The 21765-nt window shown below is 38.2% G+C and overlaps 1 protein-coding gene across 1 annotated transcript in view; it reads right to left on the bottom strand.

The window, feature by feature from the left end:
• UVRAG (UV radiation resistance associated) overlaps positions 1-21765 on the bottom strand; it is a 436868-nt gene that overhangs the window by 85571 nt on the left and 329532 nt on the right. Inside the window, exon 13 of the mRNA XM_044668156.1 lies at positions 19468-19546. Within this exon, the coding sequence (XP_044524091.1) occupies positions 19468-19546 (79 nt within the window). The remainder of the gene's footprint in view (positions 1-19467; positions 19547-21765) is intronic.

Genomic DNA, 21765 nt, shown 5'->3' with positions numbered 1-21765 from the left:
TAGGAGTTCATAGTTATTCAAAAGTGTTCATCCTTGAGCTTGCAGTATGTAGCAAGAAAAAACTGGGACAAGTTATGCATTATCAAGCTAGTATTAGACAATCTGAAGTTTACCATGTTCAAAACTACCCATGTTTCATCAAGTGTTACTAGTATAACGACTTCTTAATAATTGTATAATCAATACCATTTTGACACTTATTCAATATCATATCAAAATAAAATACCATTATAATATCATTATATACTTAATATTATTTTATTTATTTAGAGAGATTTTATTTATAAAGTGTACTACCATTCATGTTCAGTAAAGTCCTTTTTAGATGCTGCTTCATGGCACAGAGGAGACCCTGAGCTCTAGAAAGCAATGCTACTGCCTTACAAGCTCTACTAGGCCTAACCAAACTTGAAAGGGTTTGAGTCCTTAAGGGCACAGGAACAATTTATATATCTGTTATCCAAAGACAAGCCAAGATAAATTTGGGAAAGCCCATCACTGGAAGGCTGGCTTCCAAAGGCTAAATTGACCAGGGGAATAGAAAATTAAGGGGTTTAAGTTCAGGGTTGCAATATAGTTTATGGCAGTGGTTCCCAAACTTTTTTGGCCTATCACCCCCTTTCCAGAAAAAATATTACTTAGCCCCCTGGAAATTAATTTTTTAAAAATTTTAATAGCAATTAATAGGAAAGATAAATGCACCTGTGGCATCACCACTCCCCTGGATCGCTGCAGCACCCACCAGGGGGCAGTGGTGCCCACTTTGGGAATCACTGGTTTATGGGGTACTCACACCAAAGAAACTACAGATCTAGTAAGCTGTTTTCACTAAGTATTTCATGTTTTATATATGCATGTTGCCATCTTATATTTATGTAGTTCTTTACTATTTGCCAGGGGTTTTCATATGCATAATTTGATCCTTACAACAACCCCCTTTCCCCTATTAGGTAGACCAAGTGAGTATTATCATTTTTAGAATTTCTGATGCTCTAAGATGGGAGGAATTAATAAGAAGTTAGTAACAAAAACTGCTGGGACAACTGGAAAACAATATAGTAGAAACTAGTCATATGAAAAAATACTGCAAATCACTATTAATTAGAGAAATGCAAATTAAAACAACTCTGAGGTACCACTTCACACACCTATCAGACTGGCCTAATATAACAAAGAAGGAAAATGATAAATGTCGGAGGTCATGTGTAAAACTGGGATACTAACACACTGCTGGTGAAGCTGTGAATTGATACAATCATTCTGAAGAGCAATTCTGAATCATGCTAAAAGGACCATCTAACTGTGCAAACCCAGCCTTGACCATTAATAAGTCTATATCCCATAGAGATCAAAGATAGGGGAAAAGGGTCTACTTGTACAAAAATATCTTTAGTGGTTCTTTTTGGGGTGGCAAACAACTAGAAACTGAAGGGTTGTCCATCAATTGGAGAATGACTGAACAAGTTATGGTAAATGACTGCAATAGAATATTATAGCACCATAAGAAATGATAAATAAGATGATCATTAAAAAAACTCTAGAAAGACTTCCTTGAAGTGATGAAAAATAAAGTAAACAGAACCAGGAGAATGATGTACACAGTAATAGCAATAATGTATAGTGATCAACAATGAATAAATTAACTATTATCAGCAATGTAAGGATTCAGGACAATTCTCAGTGACTCATGACAAAAATGGCTATCCATAGCCACTGAAGGAATTGATGATGTCTAAATGCAAACTGAAGCATACCATTCTTCATTTTATTTGCTCAATGAATTTTTTACTAACGTAAGCAATATATGCCTTCTTTTACAACACGAGAAACATGGAAATATGTATTGTATGACACTATATGTTCAGCCTGTATCATATTATTTGCTCTCTTAGGAAGGGGTGGGGTGTGAGGGAAATGTAAAGGGGGAAAATTGGAAGATTATGATTGGACTAGATATTAAAGTTTGGTCACCAGGGAATGATTACTCGATTCCAAATGAGAGGCCCAAGTCAGGATGACTTTTATGGTGGTTTATTTACACTTAGGAAGGTTGAAGGTAGGGAAAATGAGAGAAACTGGCCCGGATCAGAGGCCCGGACCAGGGAGGTTTCAGAGGCCCCAGCAGAGGAGCACAGAGGTTAATTAAACTAGGCTTCTAGCCACAAGGCCTCCTCCAAGAAGAGAGGCCTCCCTAAGGCTGGAGCCTCCAGAAATGCTAAGGGAAGAGAAAGAGAGTCAGCCTAATTTACCCACATGACAATTCAAAGGGAAGCAGCCTGAGGTCTCTCCAGAGATCCTTCAACACCAAGTTCAAAGTGCCAAAAGCCCCGTATGGGAAGTTACCATCATATTTAAAAGACAGCAGCTTTCATCACTTCCTGCATCCACCTCCAGTTTCATGTGGACAAATGGCAGTCTCAACACTGTTTTGGACTGCCCAGGGGGCAGTCCCTTGTTTTTGATTTGTCACTTACTATCACAGGTGGGTCACAGACTTCCCCCTCCCCACTTAATTCTAAGTTTTTGGTGTGGGGTGTGTGTGTGTGTGTGTGTGTGTGTGTGACATTTCTGGTGAGAAAACATGGGTCGCAAAATGTCAGAAAATGACTATTAAAATTTTTATCAACATGTTAAAAAAATAAATTAAATTTTAAAAAGTTTAATGGAGAAGGACTAGATCCAGGGTTTTCTAAATATTAGTCCATGTTCCTTTTTACTATACTACTCTACTTGTAGATTCATTTGGAAGCTCCTTGTTTAACATGTTTCTTGAGAACTTCTTTTTGTGAACTACCTGAACTGGACTATTTTTCTAGCCAAACTGAAAATGGCCTCTCTGTGGGAATTGGAATTTTGATTAGAAGACCAAAAAGTGGAAAGAGAAGATAATCAGAGGGGAAAAAAAGAGAAAACAAATTTCAAAGCATGGGACATAGATAGATCTGATTGCCACAGCATGGAATCACTGGGAGGCAAGAACAAGGCACAGAAAAGGAAGCGGGAAGATTCTATGGCTTAACTTCATATTCTTTATAACTTTGCCATAAACCTTATGGTGTCAACTATCCAAAATGCTACCAGAAATCAAATGAATATGAACTTAAGATGTGATTGAGTCCAGTTTGACTCTCATTTTCCCAATTTGTAAAATGGGGGCAATAATATAAGAAATCTCTACTTAGCAGGGATGCTCTGAAGGAAGGACCTTTGTAAAAAGAAAAATGTTACATAAGTATAAGGTATTCCTCGACTAATTTCTACTACTGTGAAGAACAATTGATATTACAACATTGAACAGAATGAACAATTGCTCCCCTCTTCTCCCCCCACTGCCATTTTTTCTTTAAAATCTTTACTTTCTGTTTTAGTAATACAGAAGGGCAAGGGTTAGGAAAATGAGGTTAAGTGGCTTGCCTATGGTCACACAGCTATGAAGTTTGAGACCAGATCTGAACCCAGGTCCTTGTGACTCCAGGTCTGGTGCTCTACCACTGAGCTATCTAGCTGTCCTCAAATAACTGCTTTTTCAGAATCTCTCTCTAGTGTTTCGAAGGACACTAGGACATCAAATGGAAAAAGGGAGTTGCCCAATTAATCCACAAAGTTGGGTACATGGTTTCCTCACCTAACAGATTAAACTCTTTGAATATATTTTGCTGTTTATGTTAGTGAAGCATAGTAAGATGACAGACAGCATGCTGGAGAATTAGGGAAAAGGAAGTCCTTTTATTTACTCATTTTTTATTTGAGTATATATGTATATATACTCGTTTTGTGGACTGTAGGATAGCCATTTTAGATTAATAAAATTTTGGCATACCCTAAGGGTCTATTCTTGATTCTGTGCTATTTAGCATATATGGATGATGTGTTTATCAAAATAAATGCTAAGGAATAGCAAAAGAAAACATGAGCCTAGGATCATAGGGCAAATCTAAAAGGATAAAATTTAACATGGATAAAGGCAAAGTTCTGCTCTTGATTTCAAAATATTAATTGTATAAGCATGAGATGGGGGAGGAATAGCAAGATAAGGGTTTTGAGGAAAATATTTTGAATTTTAGGGAACTCTATGTTCAATGAGTCAGCTTTGTGAAATGGCAACCAAAAATGTTTACTGTGATTTCAGGTTGCATTAACAGAAGCAAAACCCAAGATAACAAGGGATAGTCCTATTAACCTCAACTTTGTTCAAATTACTCCCTGGCAATTTGTGTCCAGGAAAACACATTTTTAAAAAGGATGTTGACAAACTGAAGGAGTTTCGGGGGGGAAGAGAGTGGAAATTAAAAATTAAGAGGACTGGAAGCTTGTACCAATGAGGATTAGTTGGTAACTGGAAATGTTGACTTTAGAGAGAAGATTCAGGCCAAAAAGATGTGATAGCTATTTTCAAGTCTTTGAAAAATTGCTACATGGAAGAGAGATTCAAATTGATCTTCTGATTTCTAGAGGGCAGAACTAGAGCAACTAGTGGAAGCTGTTAGAGACAGATTTTTGGCTGCTGTTAAGGAAATAATATTTAGAGCTATTCAAAAGTAGAATGGGCTACCTTGAGAAGTTCCCTTATCACTAGAGGCAATCAAATAAAATTTGCTACCTTTCAAATAAAAGTCATCTTGAATCTTTTCCTTTCTCATTTTGGCTCTCCCGATGAAATGGATTCCCTGGCCACCCTTTTCAATACTGGTTACATATGAACTCCAAAGCTTTTGTGTGTCTCCTTCCTTTTTCCTTCTCCCACTGTACAGATAAATAGGAATACTCTTTGCTCCCCTCCCCATTGCCACTTCCAGACTTTCCTGTTACCATCCTCACTCAATAATCTTCCCTCCTTTAAGGTCCATTTAATCTAAATTTGTCATTCAGGCATGAATCTGGAAACTATCACTTTCCAACCTTGCAGAATAAACTACCATCCTTCTTAAATAAATTTAGTATTTGGCTCATGTCTTTCCACTGCAATTCCTGCCTATACAAAGAGATTTTCTCATAGACATTGTCAATCCTTCAAGTACTATAACTTTAGGTGGTTCAATGTACAGAGATGCTGAGTCTAGAGTCAGGAAAACTGGTGTACAAATTGGACCTACAGGCACACTTACTAGCTGGGAAGATCAATCTGTCTGCCTCAATTTTCTCATCTGTAAAATGGGAATAGTAATAGCATCTAACTGTCAAGATTGTTTGTAAAGCACTTAGCACAGTGCCTAACACAGAGTAACTGATACATAAATGTTAGCTATTATTATTACTATTATCAATTCCATCTCAGCTATACAAAGCTATCATAAAGGTGTAAAAGCCCTTGATCTTGCTGTCACTCACTAGTGTTCCACTTTCATATAGATGAACCTTGAAATTCCTTTACTGATCATAACCTTTTATCATTCCAAGTTTTCCTCGAGTTTATTGTTTTCTTCTAACCATGTTCTTCATAGATCTGACAGGTAGACTATTCTTTGTTCATCTAATTTACTTATAATATCACTCTATGTTTAAGTCATATACTCATTTTGAACTTATCTTGGTATAGGGTGTGAGATGTTGATCTAAACCTAATTTTTGTCATACTGTTTGAGTTTTCGTCAAATAGTAAGTTCTTATTCCAAAAGCTGGGATCTTTGGCTTTATCAAACACTAGCTTGCTGAGGTCATTTACCCCTAGTTTTTTCCACTATCGGCCCTTCTATCTTTTAGTCACTGTCATATTGTTTTTTTGGTTGTTTTATTCTACAATTTCAAAAAAATTTTCTAAGTTTATTTATTTAATTAATTAAGAATAGTTTCCCATGGTTACATGATTCATGTTCTTTCCCTCCCCTCTTCCTCCCCCCTCCGATAGCCAATGAGCAATTCCACTGGGTTTTACATGTGTCCAGTGCCATATTGTTTTGATGACCACTGCTTTAAAGTACAGTTTAAGATTTGGTACCAATAGGCCCCCATCCATCACATTTTTTTTATTAGTTCCCTTGATATTCTTGATCTTTTGTTCTTCCCAAATGAACTACGTTTTAATTTTTTGGGGGGTTTTATATAGCTTTTTAGTAGGTATGGACTTATAATGGTTGATCCTTCCAACTTTCAGCTTTTTCCCAAATCTCTGCACTAGCTATATCTATCCTCCTTCCCCTTCCTGACCTCTTGGTAAATCAGTTCAATTCTATTCTATCCTGTACTTTTGAGTTTCTTATCTACTTACCCTACTGTCAGTCACACTTTGCTAAACCCCAACCATGTATTACTCATAACACTGACTGTTCTTTTTCATGTGCTGCTAAATGAAGAAGAAAGCCATCAAACTATGCTTCCTGAGTCCACTACAAAATTTATGCTACATAAAGTCAAGTCCAGAAAGGAAATCTTTTTGTATTTTCCCCTAATCAATTTACTCTCCCATGTACCACAGCCACTATCCCAGATTTTTTCAATCATTTCTCAGGTATTACATGGCATCTCTTCTCTTCCCTGTCTCAGTTGAGGGCCTTGACTCCCCTTCACCAAAATGTATCTGAGAACTCCTTTTCCCCATCTCATCTCATCTCACCAGATGCTTTCCACCACTTTCTCCTCTTTCATTCATCACAAGAAGAGAAAGGCCTTTACCTTGACGAGACAAATCCTTCAATATATACTTTTTTTTAAAATTTAATTTTATTTATTAAGAAAAATTTTCCATGGTTACAGGATTCATGCTCTTTCCCTCCCCTCCTTCCTGCCTCCTCCCATAGCCAACGCGCAATTCCACTGGTCAAAAATACTTTTAACCCCATTCCAGCTAGTCTTTTCCAGATGATTGTTCCCTTTATCATTCCCTTTCTCACAAATCTTCAATCTTGCTACTTCACTGAGATGAAGAAACATTCCCACATCACCACTGTCCTAAAAAACTCCTTACTTGATCTGACCCATCCTGGTCAGCTATCACTTATCTCTCGTCACTCTAATGTCTAACCTTAAAAAAGTCATCTACAGTGGGTCCCTCTATGTTTTCTACTCTCACACTTGGCCCCTGTGAAGAGGGGAAGGGACAAGAAGTGACTATAAAAAGTCCTGAACTTCTTCATCGTTGGTATCTTTGGCTGGTGACCTGCCTCTTGGAGGTAACTTGGGACTTGGACCTTGGCTTGGACTTGGCTCTTGGGTGAGTGGGTAGCTGGCCTTCCTTTGCTGGTGTCTGGAGAGAGAGTAGTTTCGGAGAGGCCTTTCTTGGAGGAGGCCGTGTGGGTAGAACTCTAGGTCCTCTGGTCAAGGGTTAACAAGCCCTGCCAGGCTGAGCTGAGCACAGGAGCAATATTTAGTATGATAGGATAGACTACTCTCCTCTCTTTTTGTATTTCTCTACTTTCACTTTTTCCACCCCTTTATAAATAAGAGCTATTAAAATTCATTTGACTTGAGCTATATTTTAAAATTTTTAAATATTTAAAAATATTTAGTCAAACCCTAAATTTAATTCCTTACAGCTGTGAACTTCTGCTATGTATAATTTTTTCTCCCTAAAGTGTAAATAATTTTTAACATGGCAGTATACCTAGAAACTGGGATTGGACACGGAATTATTTATATAAACACTTTGTTACCAACCTCCAGTCTTTCACCTCCAATTGCCTGTTGTACATCTTGATCTAGATGTCCTATAAGACAATTTAAACTCAACAGGTCTAAAATTGAACTTGTAATATTTCTCTCTAAACTTGCCCCATCCCACTCTGGCTTCAAATTTCCCCATTATTATTGCAGGTATCATCATCTTCCCAGTAACTCAGACTCAAATCTCAGGTGTCTTCCCTGACTCCTCATTCTTACCTTTTGACTGTATCCAATCTGTTGCCACGGCCTGTCAATTTTACCTTCAAACATCTCTTCAATATGTTCCCTTCTCAATCTGATGCTGACACCAGCCTAGTAGAAGCCTTCATTTCTTCATGCCTGGATGATTCTAAGAATATGCTAGTTGGTTTGCCTGATAAAGTCTCTCCCTATTCCAACCCAATCTCCACTCTGCTGTCAAAGTGTTCTTCCTAAGTCTGATCCATAGCAGCTCTCCCTATCACCTCCAAGATCAAATAAGTCTTCTCTTTGGCATTCTAAGACTATTATAACTTTTCCACCTCTACCTAGCCAGTCCCAGTCTTCTTAGGTTTTATACTTTCCCATGTATTCTATGACCTAGTGACAGGGGAGGGCAGCAGCAACAGTGATGCCAGCTGCATATCACATTCCCATGCCACTGAGGTACTCTATGTATCAGTCCCAGGCTACTTAGTTAGAAGAAACCAGGGTATCTTGACCCACTAGTAGTGTTCTACTTTTCCCTCAATACAACACTACATTCCTCTACTCCAAGCATTCTCACTAGTTTCCCCTCATGTCTGGAATGCTCTTCCTCTCCATTTCTACCTTCTTACCTTTCTTTCTTCTGCCTTACGGAGGCTTTTCTGATTCCTCTTAATTGTAATGCTTTCCCCTCTGTTGATTATATTCTATTTATTCTGTATATAGCTTCTTTGTATATAGTTATTTGTGTGCAGGTTGTCTCCCATATTACCTTTCTTTGTATCTCCAGAGCATAACAAAGTGCCTATAGGTGTATAATAAATAGTTATTGGTTGACTGATGCCAGAGTAGAATTTCCATAAAATAAACTGATGAATTAGAATGAGGAGCAAAGAAGCACAAAAATGTGACTGGCAGATGGCTCTTTTATTTTCTGTAATTCAAATTAAAGGCCAGTATGGAAGATTATGCACTTAGTTTTAAAGGAAGAGTCAACCCTCTCCAGTAAAATTGTTAGCTTTGTCTAAAGCACAGCTGTTTGGATAGCTGGGCCATGAGCTTCCTTGGTTATAATAATGTGAAAGTAACATTTACATGTCTAAGTCTCTTTTAATCTCCTAAATACCATGGAGTGATGTTTATCAGGTTTTTAAGACACAGGCACATTCCACTCAGATGACTTCATCCTGAGATAACTCTTACATTACACCACTCATTATATTAGGCTTATATATAAAAAAAAGCCAAAGGTTCACAAGCCTCTAAGAAGAAATTTAAGTGACATTATAAACCCAGTCAGATTTTAGTTTGGCTACATCAAGTAATTTCCGTTTTGTGGTTAGTTTCACAGTTACAGTTCAAAAAACTGGATACAGTGACCAACACAATAAGTATTGTACATATCGGGTGAGCTAAATTGTGGACTTTTGTTTCTCTTGCTTTCTTTTCCAGCTAGGTTGAGTTAGTTTTTATTTTAGTGCTTCATAGAAGTACTTTAACTCAAAAGTGATAAATACTCAAGTATATAAAACTTCATTCACTATTCAAATGTCTCCTGGCATTCAAGGGTCTCCACTATCTTGTCCTAGCATAAAAAGGCTAAAAATATATATTAAAAAAGAATATATATACACACATACAAACATCCCACCTATACTGAGGGGATATATTTCATATTTCCTTATGTATTTCTTTAATTCTTTTAACATCTTGATCAGGTTCAAAATTTTCCATTAAGTCACAAAATAATAAAAGCCCAAAGTTGAAAGATATTTTAGAGGCTGGAATCCTACCCCTGAGAATGAAGAGACCTGAAATTCTGTTTCTATCTTTGGGCATATGATCTTAGCCAAGTCAATTTCCCTCTCTGAGGTGTTAGTCCAGCAAAATAAGATGGGTCAGACTAGATAATCTTAAACTCTTCACCATACTTAAACAATTTAATTATTTAATTATTGTTATTTTTTAAAAATGTATTTATTTTTTTAGAATATTTTTCCATGTATACATGAATCATTTTCTTTCCCTCCCCTCTTCCCTCTCCGCTTCCAGAGTCAACAAGCAATTGCACTGGGTTGTATAAATATTGTCACTTGATACCTATTTTCATATTATTCATTTTTGCAATATAGCAATTTTTTAAAAGCCTAGTCTCCAAATCACATACCCATATATGCATTTGATAAGTGATGTCATATGTTTTGCTTTTGCATTTCTACTTCCATAGTTCTCTCTCTCAATGTGGATAGCATTCTTCTACAGAAATCCTTCAGGAGTGTCCTGGCTTGTTGCACTGCTACTAGTAGCAAGTTCTATTACATTGGATTTTCCCACAATATTTTACTTTCTATGTACAATGTTCTTCTGGTTTTGCTTGTTTCACTGAGGTTCTCCCAGTTTGTATGGAAAACCTCCAAATCATCAATCCTTACAGCATAATAGTATTCCATCACCAGCATATACCCCAATTTGTTCAGCCATTCCCCAATTGACGGATACACCCTCCTTTTCCAATTTTTTGCCACCACAAAGGGAATAGCTATGAATATTTTTGTACAAGTCTTTTTCCTTATTATCTCTTTGGGGTATAAACCCAGCAGTGGTATGGCTGGATCAAAGGGTATGCATTCTTTTAAAGCCCTTTGTGTATAATTCCAAATTGCCTTTTGCTCCAGCTTCCTACCTTTACCCTGTATGTGTCTACCTGCCTCATGTGTGTTTCTTGTAGACAACATATGGTAGGATTTTGGTTTTCAATCCACTCTGCTATCTGCTTCTATTTTATGGGTGAGTTCATCCCATTCACATTCAGAGTTATGATTACCACCTGTGTATTCCCCATCATCCTGATTTCTTCTTTAATCCTGCTCTTTCTTCTTTTGCTGTTTCCTTCTACACCAGTGTTTTATTTTTAACAATCCTTCTTTTCTCTACCCTTATTTTACTTTCCTTCCCATCCCCACCTCCCTTTTTATTTTCCTCTCATTTTTCTTTAAGGTCTATTAATTGCTGCCCCCCCAACCTTTCCCTCCCTTTCAATACTCCCTGCCCCACTCCCTTCTTTTGTTATTCCCTCTCAACTTACCTGGAAGGTAGGACAGAATTCTATACCCTAATAGATCTGGCTGTTCTTCCTTCTCAGAAATGATTCTACTGAGAGTAAGGCTTAAGTATTACCTATTACCACTCTCCTCTTCCCCTTCCTATTAGAGTATTCTTCTTTTCCCCCACCCCCATACACCTCTTTATATGGTATAATTTATCCTATTTTTCTTTTTCCTTCAAGTTTCTCTTAGTATCATCCTCTTTCCCTCCCCCTTTTTTGCATAGTATCTTAAACAACTTGCTGCCCCAACCTCTGCCTATGAATAATTCTTCTATCTACTATGATAATGAAAATAGTTTTCAAGAGTTACAGATATCATTTTTCCATACTGGAATATAATCAATTTAACCTTACTGAAGCCCTTAAATTCCTTCCCCCCTTTCTTGTTTACCTTTTTATGGTTCTCTTGAATTTTGTATTTGGACATCAATTTTCCATTTAGTTCTGGTCTTTTCTTTAGGAATGATTAGAAATCTTTTGTTTTATTAAATGTATACTTTCTCCTGAAAGTCTACAGTCAATATTGATGGGTAGGTGATTCTTGGTTGTATACTCAATTCTCTTGATTTCTTGAATATCATATTCTAAGCCTTGCAGACCTTTAGTGTGGAGGCTGCCAGATGCTATGTAATCCTGACTTTGGGCTCCTTGGTATCTGAATTGTCTCTTACTGGCTTCTTGTAATATTTTATCCTTGGCTTAGAAGTTCTTGATTTTGGCTGTTACATTTCTGGGGGTTGTCATTGGAGAATTTAATGTAGGGGGTAATCTATGGATTCTTTCAATGTCTATTTTGCCCTCTTATTCAAGAATACAAGGGCATTTTTCTTGAATAATTTCTTATAATATGTCAAGGCATTTTATTTTATTTCCCAGGCTTTCAGGTAGACCAACAATTCTCAAATTGTCCCTTCTGGACCTGTTTTCCAGGTCAGTTGTCTTTTCAATGAGATATTTCATGTTTCCTTCTATTTTTTCATTCTTTTGATTTTGCTTTATTAATTCTTGCCATATCATGAGATCATTAGCTTCTACTTACCCTATTCTAGTCTTTAAAGACTGATTTTCACCAATGAGTTTTTGATTTCCCTTTTTGGTTTGGTCTCCTGCTTTTCATGCTTTCTAGCAGGTCAATTCTGGTCTCCAATTTGCTTATTACTTCATTTGATTTCTGTGCCTCTTTTTCCATGTGGGCAATTTTGTCTTTGAAGCTGCTATTTTCTTTTTGTATTACTTTCATTTCTTTTTCCAACTTTTCTTCCCATTTTTCTTCTATCTTTCTTGCTTAGTTCTTGAACTCTTTTTTTGAGTTCCTCTAGCGCTTGTGACTAATTTCCATTTTTTGGGAAAAAAATTTTCCCCAAAAAAATACTCGTCTGTATTTTGCTCTTTTTCTCCATAAAAATTATCCAGGGTCAAAAGCTTTTTTTGCTGATACCTATTCCTTTTGCTACTATTAGATTAGAATTCCTACATGTTAGTGGACATTGCTTTCTTTGCTTGTCTCACAGGTACTATCTTCCCTTCCCAGTTAGAAGTCTGAGTGAGGAGGGGAGGCAGTTCTTTGTGTTGCATGCTTAAAAGTGTTTTGTCCTGAGGCTATTTTTCCAGTCCCCATTGTCTCTGCTATGGTCAGTCTTGTCTCTGCCCAATCTCCATGCTCTGCTGCCCAGGCTCTGTGCTCTTCAGCCTTGGGTCTCAACTTTTGTTGCCAAGGCCTTGCACTGCCCTCAGAGGTAAGTCTGTGATGTCCTCAGCCAGCCCCCAAGAATTTAGAGATTGCCCTGGCCCTTGCTCTGACTGGCATGGTAGGTGGTATGGGTGAGGGTGACCAGCTTGCACTTTGATAAGTGTAATTTTGTCCCCTTACAGCCTGGAAAGTCCCAAACACTGCCTACCTCCAACACTGCATCTAGTGGGAGCCCCTTTACTCGTCTGATTTTGATTTCTGTCTTTTTGAGATGCTCTGCAATGATCACTTGGAAGGAGATTCAGAAAGCTCATATTACTCCACCGCCATCTTAGCTTTGACTCACACACTCAAATAATTTGAAACTATGTGGTCATTTATTCCAACTTACTTTTTAAACAAGAATCCTTTCTTTAACATGACAACAAGCAGTCTCAGTCTGTGACCAAAGGGTTATAAAACTCTGATTCACTAATACTGAGACTAGAGCTGTAACTCAAAGAAATCAAGGAGAAAGGAAAAAGACTCATAAGTACTATATATATATAGTACAAAAGAGAACTGATATATATATATATATATATATCAGTTCGTTCTCTTTTGTGGTGGCAAATTTGAGGGGATGTCCATCAACTGGGGAATGGCTGAACAAGTTGTGGTATATGATTGTAATAGAATACACTTGTGCCATAAGAAATGAAGTACAAGATGATCACCAAAGAACCTGGAAAGACATATAAACTAATGCAGGGTAAAATGAGCAGAATCAAGAGAATAATGTACATAGTTAGAGCAATATTATAAAAATAACCAACTGTGAAAGACTTAGCTACTTTGATCAATACAATGATTTAAAACAATTCCAAAGAACTCATAATGAAAAATATTATCCACTTCCAATCAGTCTAATCCACTCTGACTATCAGAGAGATGGTGGGGTCCTGGGGATAAGGAGTTCCAAAGGGTTATGGGATTCACTACTGATATATCTTGCACAAAGATGAGTTTCTAGGGATAGTAATAAAGTTCAGATATACTCTGGTATACCTGACAAGTGGCCATCCAGCCTTTGAAGGCTTTCAATGATAAGGAATTCATGTACCAAGGCAGCTTACTGCAGACTACATGAATCAGAATTGACTGACCCGCTCCCTGGGCGTTCTATAAGAATCATCTATTGTGATTGGACACACAGGCTAGGGGAAGGCACTGGAACTGACACATAAGTGACGTCTTTAAAAAGAGGGAGTTGAGTGAGTGAGAGGTCTTCTGGTTTTGTGAAGGGGACCTGAGGGAACTTTGCTGGTTCGTGACTGAGACTGTTCCACGTGGTGAGTTTAAAAACTGAATCTTCCTGAACTTCTATTAAGAAACTTCTTTTTATAGACTCTGTGAATGAAGTTTGCTCCATTCACCTCCTGGCCTCAGGTCCTTTAACCCTCGGCTGAGGGTTAAGATCTACCTGGATTAATTAGTGGGATAGATTCTTATTTCCTTACTTCCTCTCTCTCTTCTCAATTGTAAATAAACTTCCATAAAAGTCAATTTTGACTTGAGATTATTCTTAATTGAGGATTGATAATAGTTCAATCCTCGACCATCTTTTAATATATTAAACCAATAAAACCCACTTTTCACCCTTACACCTACTATATCCAATCAGTTGCCAAGTATTATTATTTCAATATCCACAGCATCTCCTGAATTTCTCCCTTTCTCTCCATTTAACGTGACCACAATTGGAGTTTCTAGGCCCCCACAAGAGCTTGTCCAAAAAAGTGCAATAGTCTCCTAATTTATTTTTATGTCTCAAATCACTGTTGTCTTCAGTCCATCCTCCATAGAGTTGCAATGTAATATTCTTAAAATATAAGTCCAACAATATCATTCGATAATGTAAAAACTGCAGGAACTCTCAATTTCCTCCAGAACAGACTATTTTTAAAAATACTGATGTGGTATAGTGGATAGAGCATTAGGCTTTGACATTATGAAAACCTGTGTTCAAATGTCACCTTAGCTACTCTAAAGTTTCAAATTCCTGAGAAGTAGGACTTCTTAATTTTAAGTTAATTTATTAATCACCTGCTCAAGACAATCTAAAATGCCACTAGACTCCCTCCATGATCTGTATGGTCACCAATGAAAGCAAGAGGGGCAAAAGAGTAAGAATTCCTCTGGTGCATGTCTTATATACCTCCTTGTGACCTTCCCACTCAGTATCTCCTAGACATCCCCAATCATCTCCAATTAGCAAATAGTCAACTGAGGAGGTAAGCCTAAAGACCTTAACTCCTCTGCTACCATTTCATCATAAGAAGAGACAGGTGTTAAGGATGTCATTATACTCCATCCTCCCTGGCATGTAGCTGGGTCACTGAAGTCTAAAATGGCGGGTAGTGTTTACTGACTTTCATAACCTAAGAGAGTTCTTGTTTACAGATAAATAAAGAATAGGTCTTTACTCTATCCCTAACAAAATTAGCCCCATTATTTGTACTGATGAATTTATAGTTCTGTTTGGAAAAGGTAATATTAATGTTATTTCTTTTGTAATAAGGAACTTCTGGGACAAAATGGAGGACATCTTGAGTGATAGGACCGTCGGTTAAAGACTTTGGAATGTGCTCAGGTGGCGTGAGCCAGGGCCAGAAGACATTTAGAACCACCCCTATAAATACCCTTAGACTACAGCACACCTGGTCTCAGATTCGAGAATCCTGGGAGGAGGGTAGTTGAAGGGAGGGTAGGCCATAGACCTGCAATCCAGCATACATACCTGAGTGCCATAGGAAGTTATTCTACCTGTTACTAATAGAGCTGAGAGAGAACAACATCACAGCCATTGAGAAGAGCACCATTAGCCTTTCCTATCCTTTGGTTTGTGCCATGGTTGGGTCAAGCCAGGGATTGAGAGAGGGAGAAGAAACTCCAGCCTATTATCAATTCATCATCCATTTGATTTAGATTACTTGATTCAATTAGATATCTTAGCATTCCCCACACCTCTATCCTTATTTCCTTGTTCCTAACCCTTTAGATAAGCAAATAAATCCTGCTGGAGTTCAGTCCAAAGAAGATTGGCGTTCCTTTCCCCATTGGTGAACATCTACAGCTAATTAGGTGAAGAGATTTATCAAACCACAGTCAAAACAGCATTTATCCATTGAGCACACCTACACCAGCCCAAAACCAATCCTTTACCATTGAATCCAACTTCAAGCTAGGGGCTAGAGGAATTGTTAAACACATATACAACTCCCATTAGATTCTTGGCTTGGGCACTGTTGTAGAGGCAGAGGCTTGGCTAAGCTGAACTTCACAAGTCCTGGAGTTACTAATACATTGGGTAACCACCCAGGCAAACATATCACTCACTAGCCCAGATTCATCTACCATCTGAGAATCTTTGAGCCAGCTTGGCAGAATCAGCCAACAGTACCTGTCAGGCCCAAGTGAGGCTTAGCAGCCCTTTCATATTACCAATCTGCCTCCTATTTACGTACAACATTTTTCATCTCACTAATTAGTAATATTTCAGTACTTTGAGAGACCAAAGGAAAAAAAGGTCATTATCTTAGCAGCCCTTCTACTGATACCTGAAATCAGGCTTAAAGTCAAAATAGTACAATGGAAAAAGACTTGGGGCCAAAGGACCTGGATTTAAATGCAAGTTTTCTATTTACTAATCTCTGTGGTCTTGGGCACATTATTTTACCTCTCTGAGTCTCCATTTACTTTTCTTGCCTTGTTTCCCTCATAGGACTATTTTGAGAATCGAATGAGAGAATAAATATCAAGGAGTTTTCAAAGATCTTTAAAGAGTTACTCAGTACAGAGACTGCTAGACATACCTCTCCACTGGCTAGCTTTCAGGTAGCTTCAGTTAGTGACAGTAGAAAGAATGGTAAATTTGGAGTCATAAGAAGAAAGTGTGCATTATTATCTCTTTAGGACTCAGTTTCCACACATGTAAAATTAGTTGGCTGGACTAGGAGATCTCCGACGTCTCTTTCAGTTATACATCCTAAACACTATCCTTCCCAGTCTCCTTTGCTAGATGGAAATCTAACCAAGGCCGTGCTCACTAATTGTGGGCACCCCACAACACTCTTTGTCCTGGGCCCTCTTCTATTTGCCCTTTATACCATTTTACTTGTTGATCTTATCAGCTTCCATGTATTTAATTCTTATCTCTGTGCTAATGATTCCCAGATCTACTTATCTAATCCTAGTCTCTGCTGACTCTTAGACTCTGATCTCTAATTGCTTATTACACTGGCTATCCAGTAAACATAAGATATTCAACATGTCCAAAAACTCATCATTTTTTCTTCTAAATCCTTCCTCCTCCCAAACTTCCCTATTATCATTGAAGGCTCCACCATCCTTCAAGTCACCCAGGCTTATATATTTGATTATTCACTTTCTCTCACCCTGATATACAATTTGTGACAAAAGCTGCCAATTCTACTTTCAGGTATCTTTTGTGCATATCTCTTTCTCTTCTGTGACACCTTTACAGCCCTGAGGAAAACTCTTACCACCTCATGTCTAGGGACTGATCTCCCTATGACAACTCCTTCCTCACTGCACTTCCTCACTTCCACTGAGATGACCATTATCACCACACCAATCAATAAACTCCAGCAACTCCTTTTCACTATAGGATCAAATGTAAAATCATCTGTTTGGTGTTCATAGCTATTCACAACCTGGCTCCACCCTAGCTTTTCAGTCTGCTTATACCTTAACCAACCCCCTTCTTTCTCCTGACCAACCCTGCCCCCCAACACACACACAACACATACTCTATGATCAAGTGATACTGGTGTGATAACTAGATTAAGTCTACACTGCTCATCTTTAGATTTAATCAGCAAAGGTGAGAGCACCTTCCAATTCTGGGAGGTCCTAACCCATGTGTACTAGAGTGAGTGACGAATCAGAATCGATTGACCCGCCCCCTGGGCGGTCTATGAGAAGCATCTATTGTGATTGGACATGCAAATTAGGAGGGAGGCAAAGGAAGTGATGCATAAGTGACCCCTTTAAAAGCAGAAGGTCCTCAGTCAGCTGGAGGCTTCTGGTGAAGAGGGCAAGGGTGGATGGTTGAAGGAGATCTTCTAGTTCTTCTGATCTGTGGAGGTGGTGAGTTTAAAGACTGACTGGATCTTCCTGAATTTCTCTTAAGGAACTTCCTTAATATACTCTGTGAATGATGAATTCAGACTGCCAAGTCCTTATAAAACTCTAATTATATAAAAGTATTAGGCTGAGACTAGGCAAGAGGAAGAAAAGAAGAGATGACACCAACGTGAGGAAATAACGCTGTATCTATTGGGCATAAATAAGGCAATTGTTAAGGGAATCTTTCTACTTATTCAGAAAAAGGGCTCATAACTGGAGGAATTCCATGTGAACTGGAATGACCTACAGGAATTGATTCAGAGTGAAAGGAGCAGAACCAGGAGAACCTTATACACTGTGGCACAATCAAATGTAATGGACTTCTCTACTAGCAGCAATGCAAGAATCCAGAACAATTCTGAGAAACTTATGAGAAAGAACGTTATCCACATCCTGAGAAGGAACTGTGGAAGTAGAAACACAGAAGGAAAACAACTGCTTGATCACATGGGTCGATGGGGATATGATTGGGGTTGTAGACTCTAAGGCAGGGGTCGGCAACGTATGGCTCTCGAGCCATATCTGGCTCTACCTCCTGACTGGCCAGTCCGAGCAGAGCCCCAGGATGTGCCCCAGGGGGCCCTTCAGCCCCTGCCCCATATTCCAGCGCCTTCCGCCTCCATCCTCCTCCTTCTGCAGGCATTTATGGCTCTCACAGCCAAAAAGGTTGCCGACGGTTGCTCTAAGGGATCACCCTAGTGCAAATATTAACAGTATGGAAATAGGTATTGATCAAAGACATATGTAAAACCCAGTGGAATTACTCGTTGGCTATGGGAGGTCAGGAGGGGAGGGAGAGAACATGAATCATGTAACCATGGAAAAATGTTCTAAATCAATTAATTAAATAAAAATTTTCAAAATGTAAAAAGAAAAGAAAAGAAAAAGGGCTCATAAAAAAGTATTGCTTCTATAAATGGAAAAGCCTGTAGTTTCCACTGATAATATATTTAAATTATAGTTAAGATTTGGATATCACTGAATATTATATGAATGTCCCAATATAAGAAATGAAGCAGTGAAGTTGGGAAGCTGGTCTTTCACACAGCTGAGAAAAGTATGGGATGTCTTCACATACCTTGAAGTGCAGGCAAAAATGCTGCATATGAATTGCATACATACTTTCAGAAAAATGGTCCCTTCCCCAACCAGGATATGTAATACACAGTTTCCATGATGGCTAGTGGCACACACAGTCTTTAAGTAACATACCAAATGGTATGGAGGCTAGGGACACACAATGCTAGTAAGACTATTTTGTTACACCTGGAATTTTTATCTTGCCCCTTGAAGATAAACATAGTATGTAGAGTCATGTCAAAGGTATAAGAATTTCCTGTAAACAACTGGATAGACTGAAAATCCTGAAGGGACCAGATAGTAAAAGAAGTACAAGAGGGGATCTGTTAGCAGCAGTATAATATAGACGGAAAAAGCTCTAAAACTGTTAATCTTCCAGTGAGTGAAAAAATCAGAGGAACTTCCTCTGTGGGTACTAAACATACATATTTGTACCTTCTACTTCTTTTGATTAAGAGTGCATCATAAAAATAACTTAGGGTTGTCATATTAGTATATTAAAAGGATTGGCTGCACATCTCTCTAAAACAAAAAGAAAATGTCAGCCAATGAAGAAATGAGAGGTTGGGGGTGGAAAAGAGGGTGTGGGAGTAGGGAAAGAGAAAAACAAATTGCTTACCTGTGCTATATTTTTATTCAGAAGATAGACACCATAATCAAACTGTAACTTCTCTCCACCTTTTGGATATAGTGGAAACCTAGGGAAAGTGAGAAATTGAAACATTTTAGAAAACAGAATAGACGTTGCCAAGTTATAGACAGCAGGTTTCCAATACATGGCACTAACATCTGAAGAATTGGACTAAATTCTTCGTAAAAATAATGGTGTTTTACTTAACTTCATCATAATCACATTAGAGTAAGAACAATAGATACTTTCCTATAAGGAAACCATGGTAGCTCTTATAACAAAAAGTTAAAACACAATGGTTATAAAAGTGGTCCATCCACAAAACCCCCAGGCTCAAAGCAACCCTGCTTTTCCCTTCCTCTTCCATCTGAAGATCTCTATGTCTCCTATGAATAAAGCTTCTGAAAGCTTTAACCATTGATACCTAAAGCTGGCAACTTCAAAAGAAAATGGGGAGTAGAGAGAGTAAAAAAATACAAACTTGACAGGAACACACTCAGCGCCTGCTTCTGTAAGGTGGAACAATCAGCAGTACAAGTTAAGGCCAAAACTGACTTGAGAATTCATTTACTTTGGCCATATAACTTATGTCATGCCTGCTGCACTCAAGGCTGTCTGTCAGCCACAACTTATAACTGAGCCCAGCAGACTTTGGGTCCTGATACATTGGAGGGGAAAAAAATAAGGAACCTATAGTTTTTAACTAGATCACAGGGTTTAGAGATTAGACAGCACAGTGGCTCACATATTACGTACGAGCTAAGACATCTTAAAAGGCTATAGAGTTAATGCACTTATTAAGCACCATGTAAGCACTGTGCCAAGTGCTGGAAATAATAATTTTTTTTAAAGGGAAAAGATTGTCTTTGCCTAAAGGAGTTCATGATCTAACTGGAGAGACAAATAAAATGAAACACACACACACACACACACACACACACACACACACACACACACAAATAAACAAGTAATACACAGGATACATAGGAAATTACAAAGAAAAGCATTAGATTTAATGGGGACTAGAAAAGGTGGGATTTTAGTGAGGTTTGAAAGAAGCCAGAAAAGCCAGACGGCAGAAATAAGGAGGAAGAGTATTCCAGGCATAGGGGATGGACAGAGAAAATGTTTGGGGCTGAACGCTGGTATTAGAGAGGAACTTTTTTCTGTATGTTCTATATTCAAAAAGGTGAATTTATTTTAGAGAACATTTCAGTATGACTTCCTTCTTCTCCCCAGACCTCAAAGAGCTTATATTTGTGTTGTCACAATGTTGTGAATTAAATAGTAAAAATTTTAGATGAAACAAAGGCTTACAGAAAGGAAATGACATGTTCATCATTTGGCTCAAATAAATTATAAATGGGAGAAGCAAGGCAGATTCTCAATAAATTCATAGCTTTGATAAAGCTTTAGGAGAATAAATAGACTTGATTTTCTTGGACCTGGAAATTCGAAGTTACAGAGGCAAATTTTGACTTGATGTAAGGAAAAATAAATCTTAGGAAATCAGAAAAGTCCAAAGGTAGAATGGGCTGCTTTCTTTTTGAGGTCTTCAAATAGAGCAGTCTCTGGATGACCATTTGACAGGGATAGCATACAGAGGATTGCCATTTAGGTACAGATTGGGGTAAATGGTCTTGGAGAAAAAAAATTATATAAAGGGAACACTGTAGCTATGTTCCAAGTATTTGAAGACTTTGTCACATAGAAGATAGAAACTTGCTTTGTCTGAGGCTAGAGAGAAGAATTAGGAAGAGTGGAGACAGGTTCAGAGGCAACTGGTAAGGGGGAAGATAAAAAAGAACTCCTCAATAATTAGAACTACCCAACAGGAGAATGGACTGCATTAGGAGTGTTTGTTTTAAATTCAAGGAAGTGTCTAGCAGACTCCCTATGGACATGTGGGAGACTTTGAGACTACATTACCCATGATTCCAATGGGTCTTAGGGCGTGGGGATGTCAAAGGTCCCCACGCAGGGGGCAGTTTTTTTTTTTTTTTAATATTTTTTTTTATTTTAAACCCTTAACTTCTGTGCATAGACTCATTGGTGGAAGAGTGGTAAGGGTAGGCAATGGGGGTCAAGTGACTTGCCTAGGGTCACACAGCTGGGAAGTGTCTGAGGCTGGATTTGAACCTAGGACCTCCTGTCTCTAGGCCTGGCTCTCAATCCACTGAGCTACCCAGCTGCCCCCCAGGGGGAAGTTTTAAATTCAGAGGAGGGCCAAAAGAATGCCTCTTGATCTTCCTGAAGGGCTGACTGACGTGTGGAGAGGATGGGCTC

This window comes from Gracilinanus agilis, chromosome 3 (genome assembly GCF_016433145.1).
Source record: "Gracilinanus agilis isolate LMUSP501 chromosome 3, AgileGrace, whole genome shotgun sequence".
Lineage (NCBI taxonomy): Eukaryota > Metazoa > Chordata > Mammalia > Didelphimorphia > Didelphidae > Gracilinanus > Gracilinanus agilis.
This window is presented reverse-complemented; position numbering and strand designations above follow the sequence as displayed.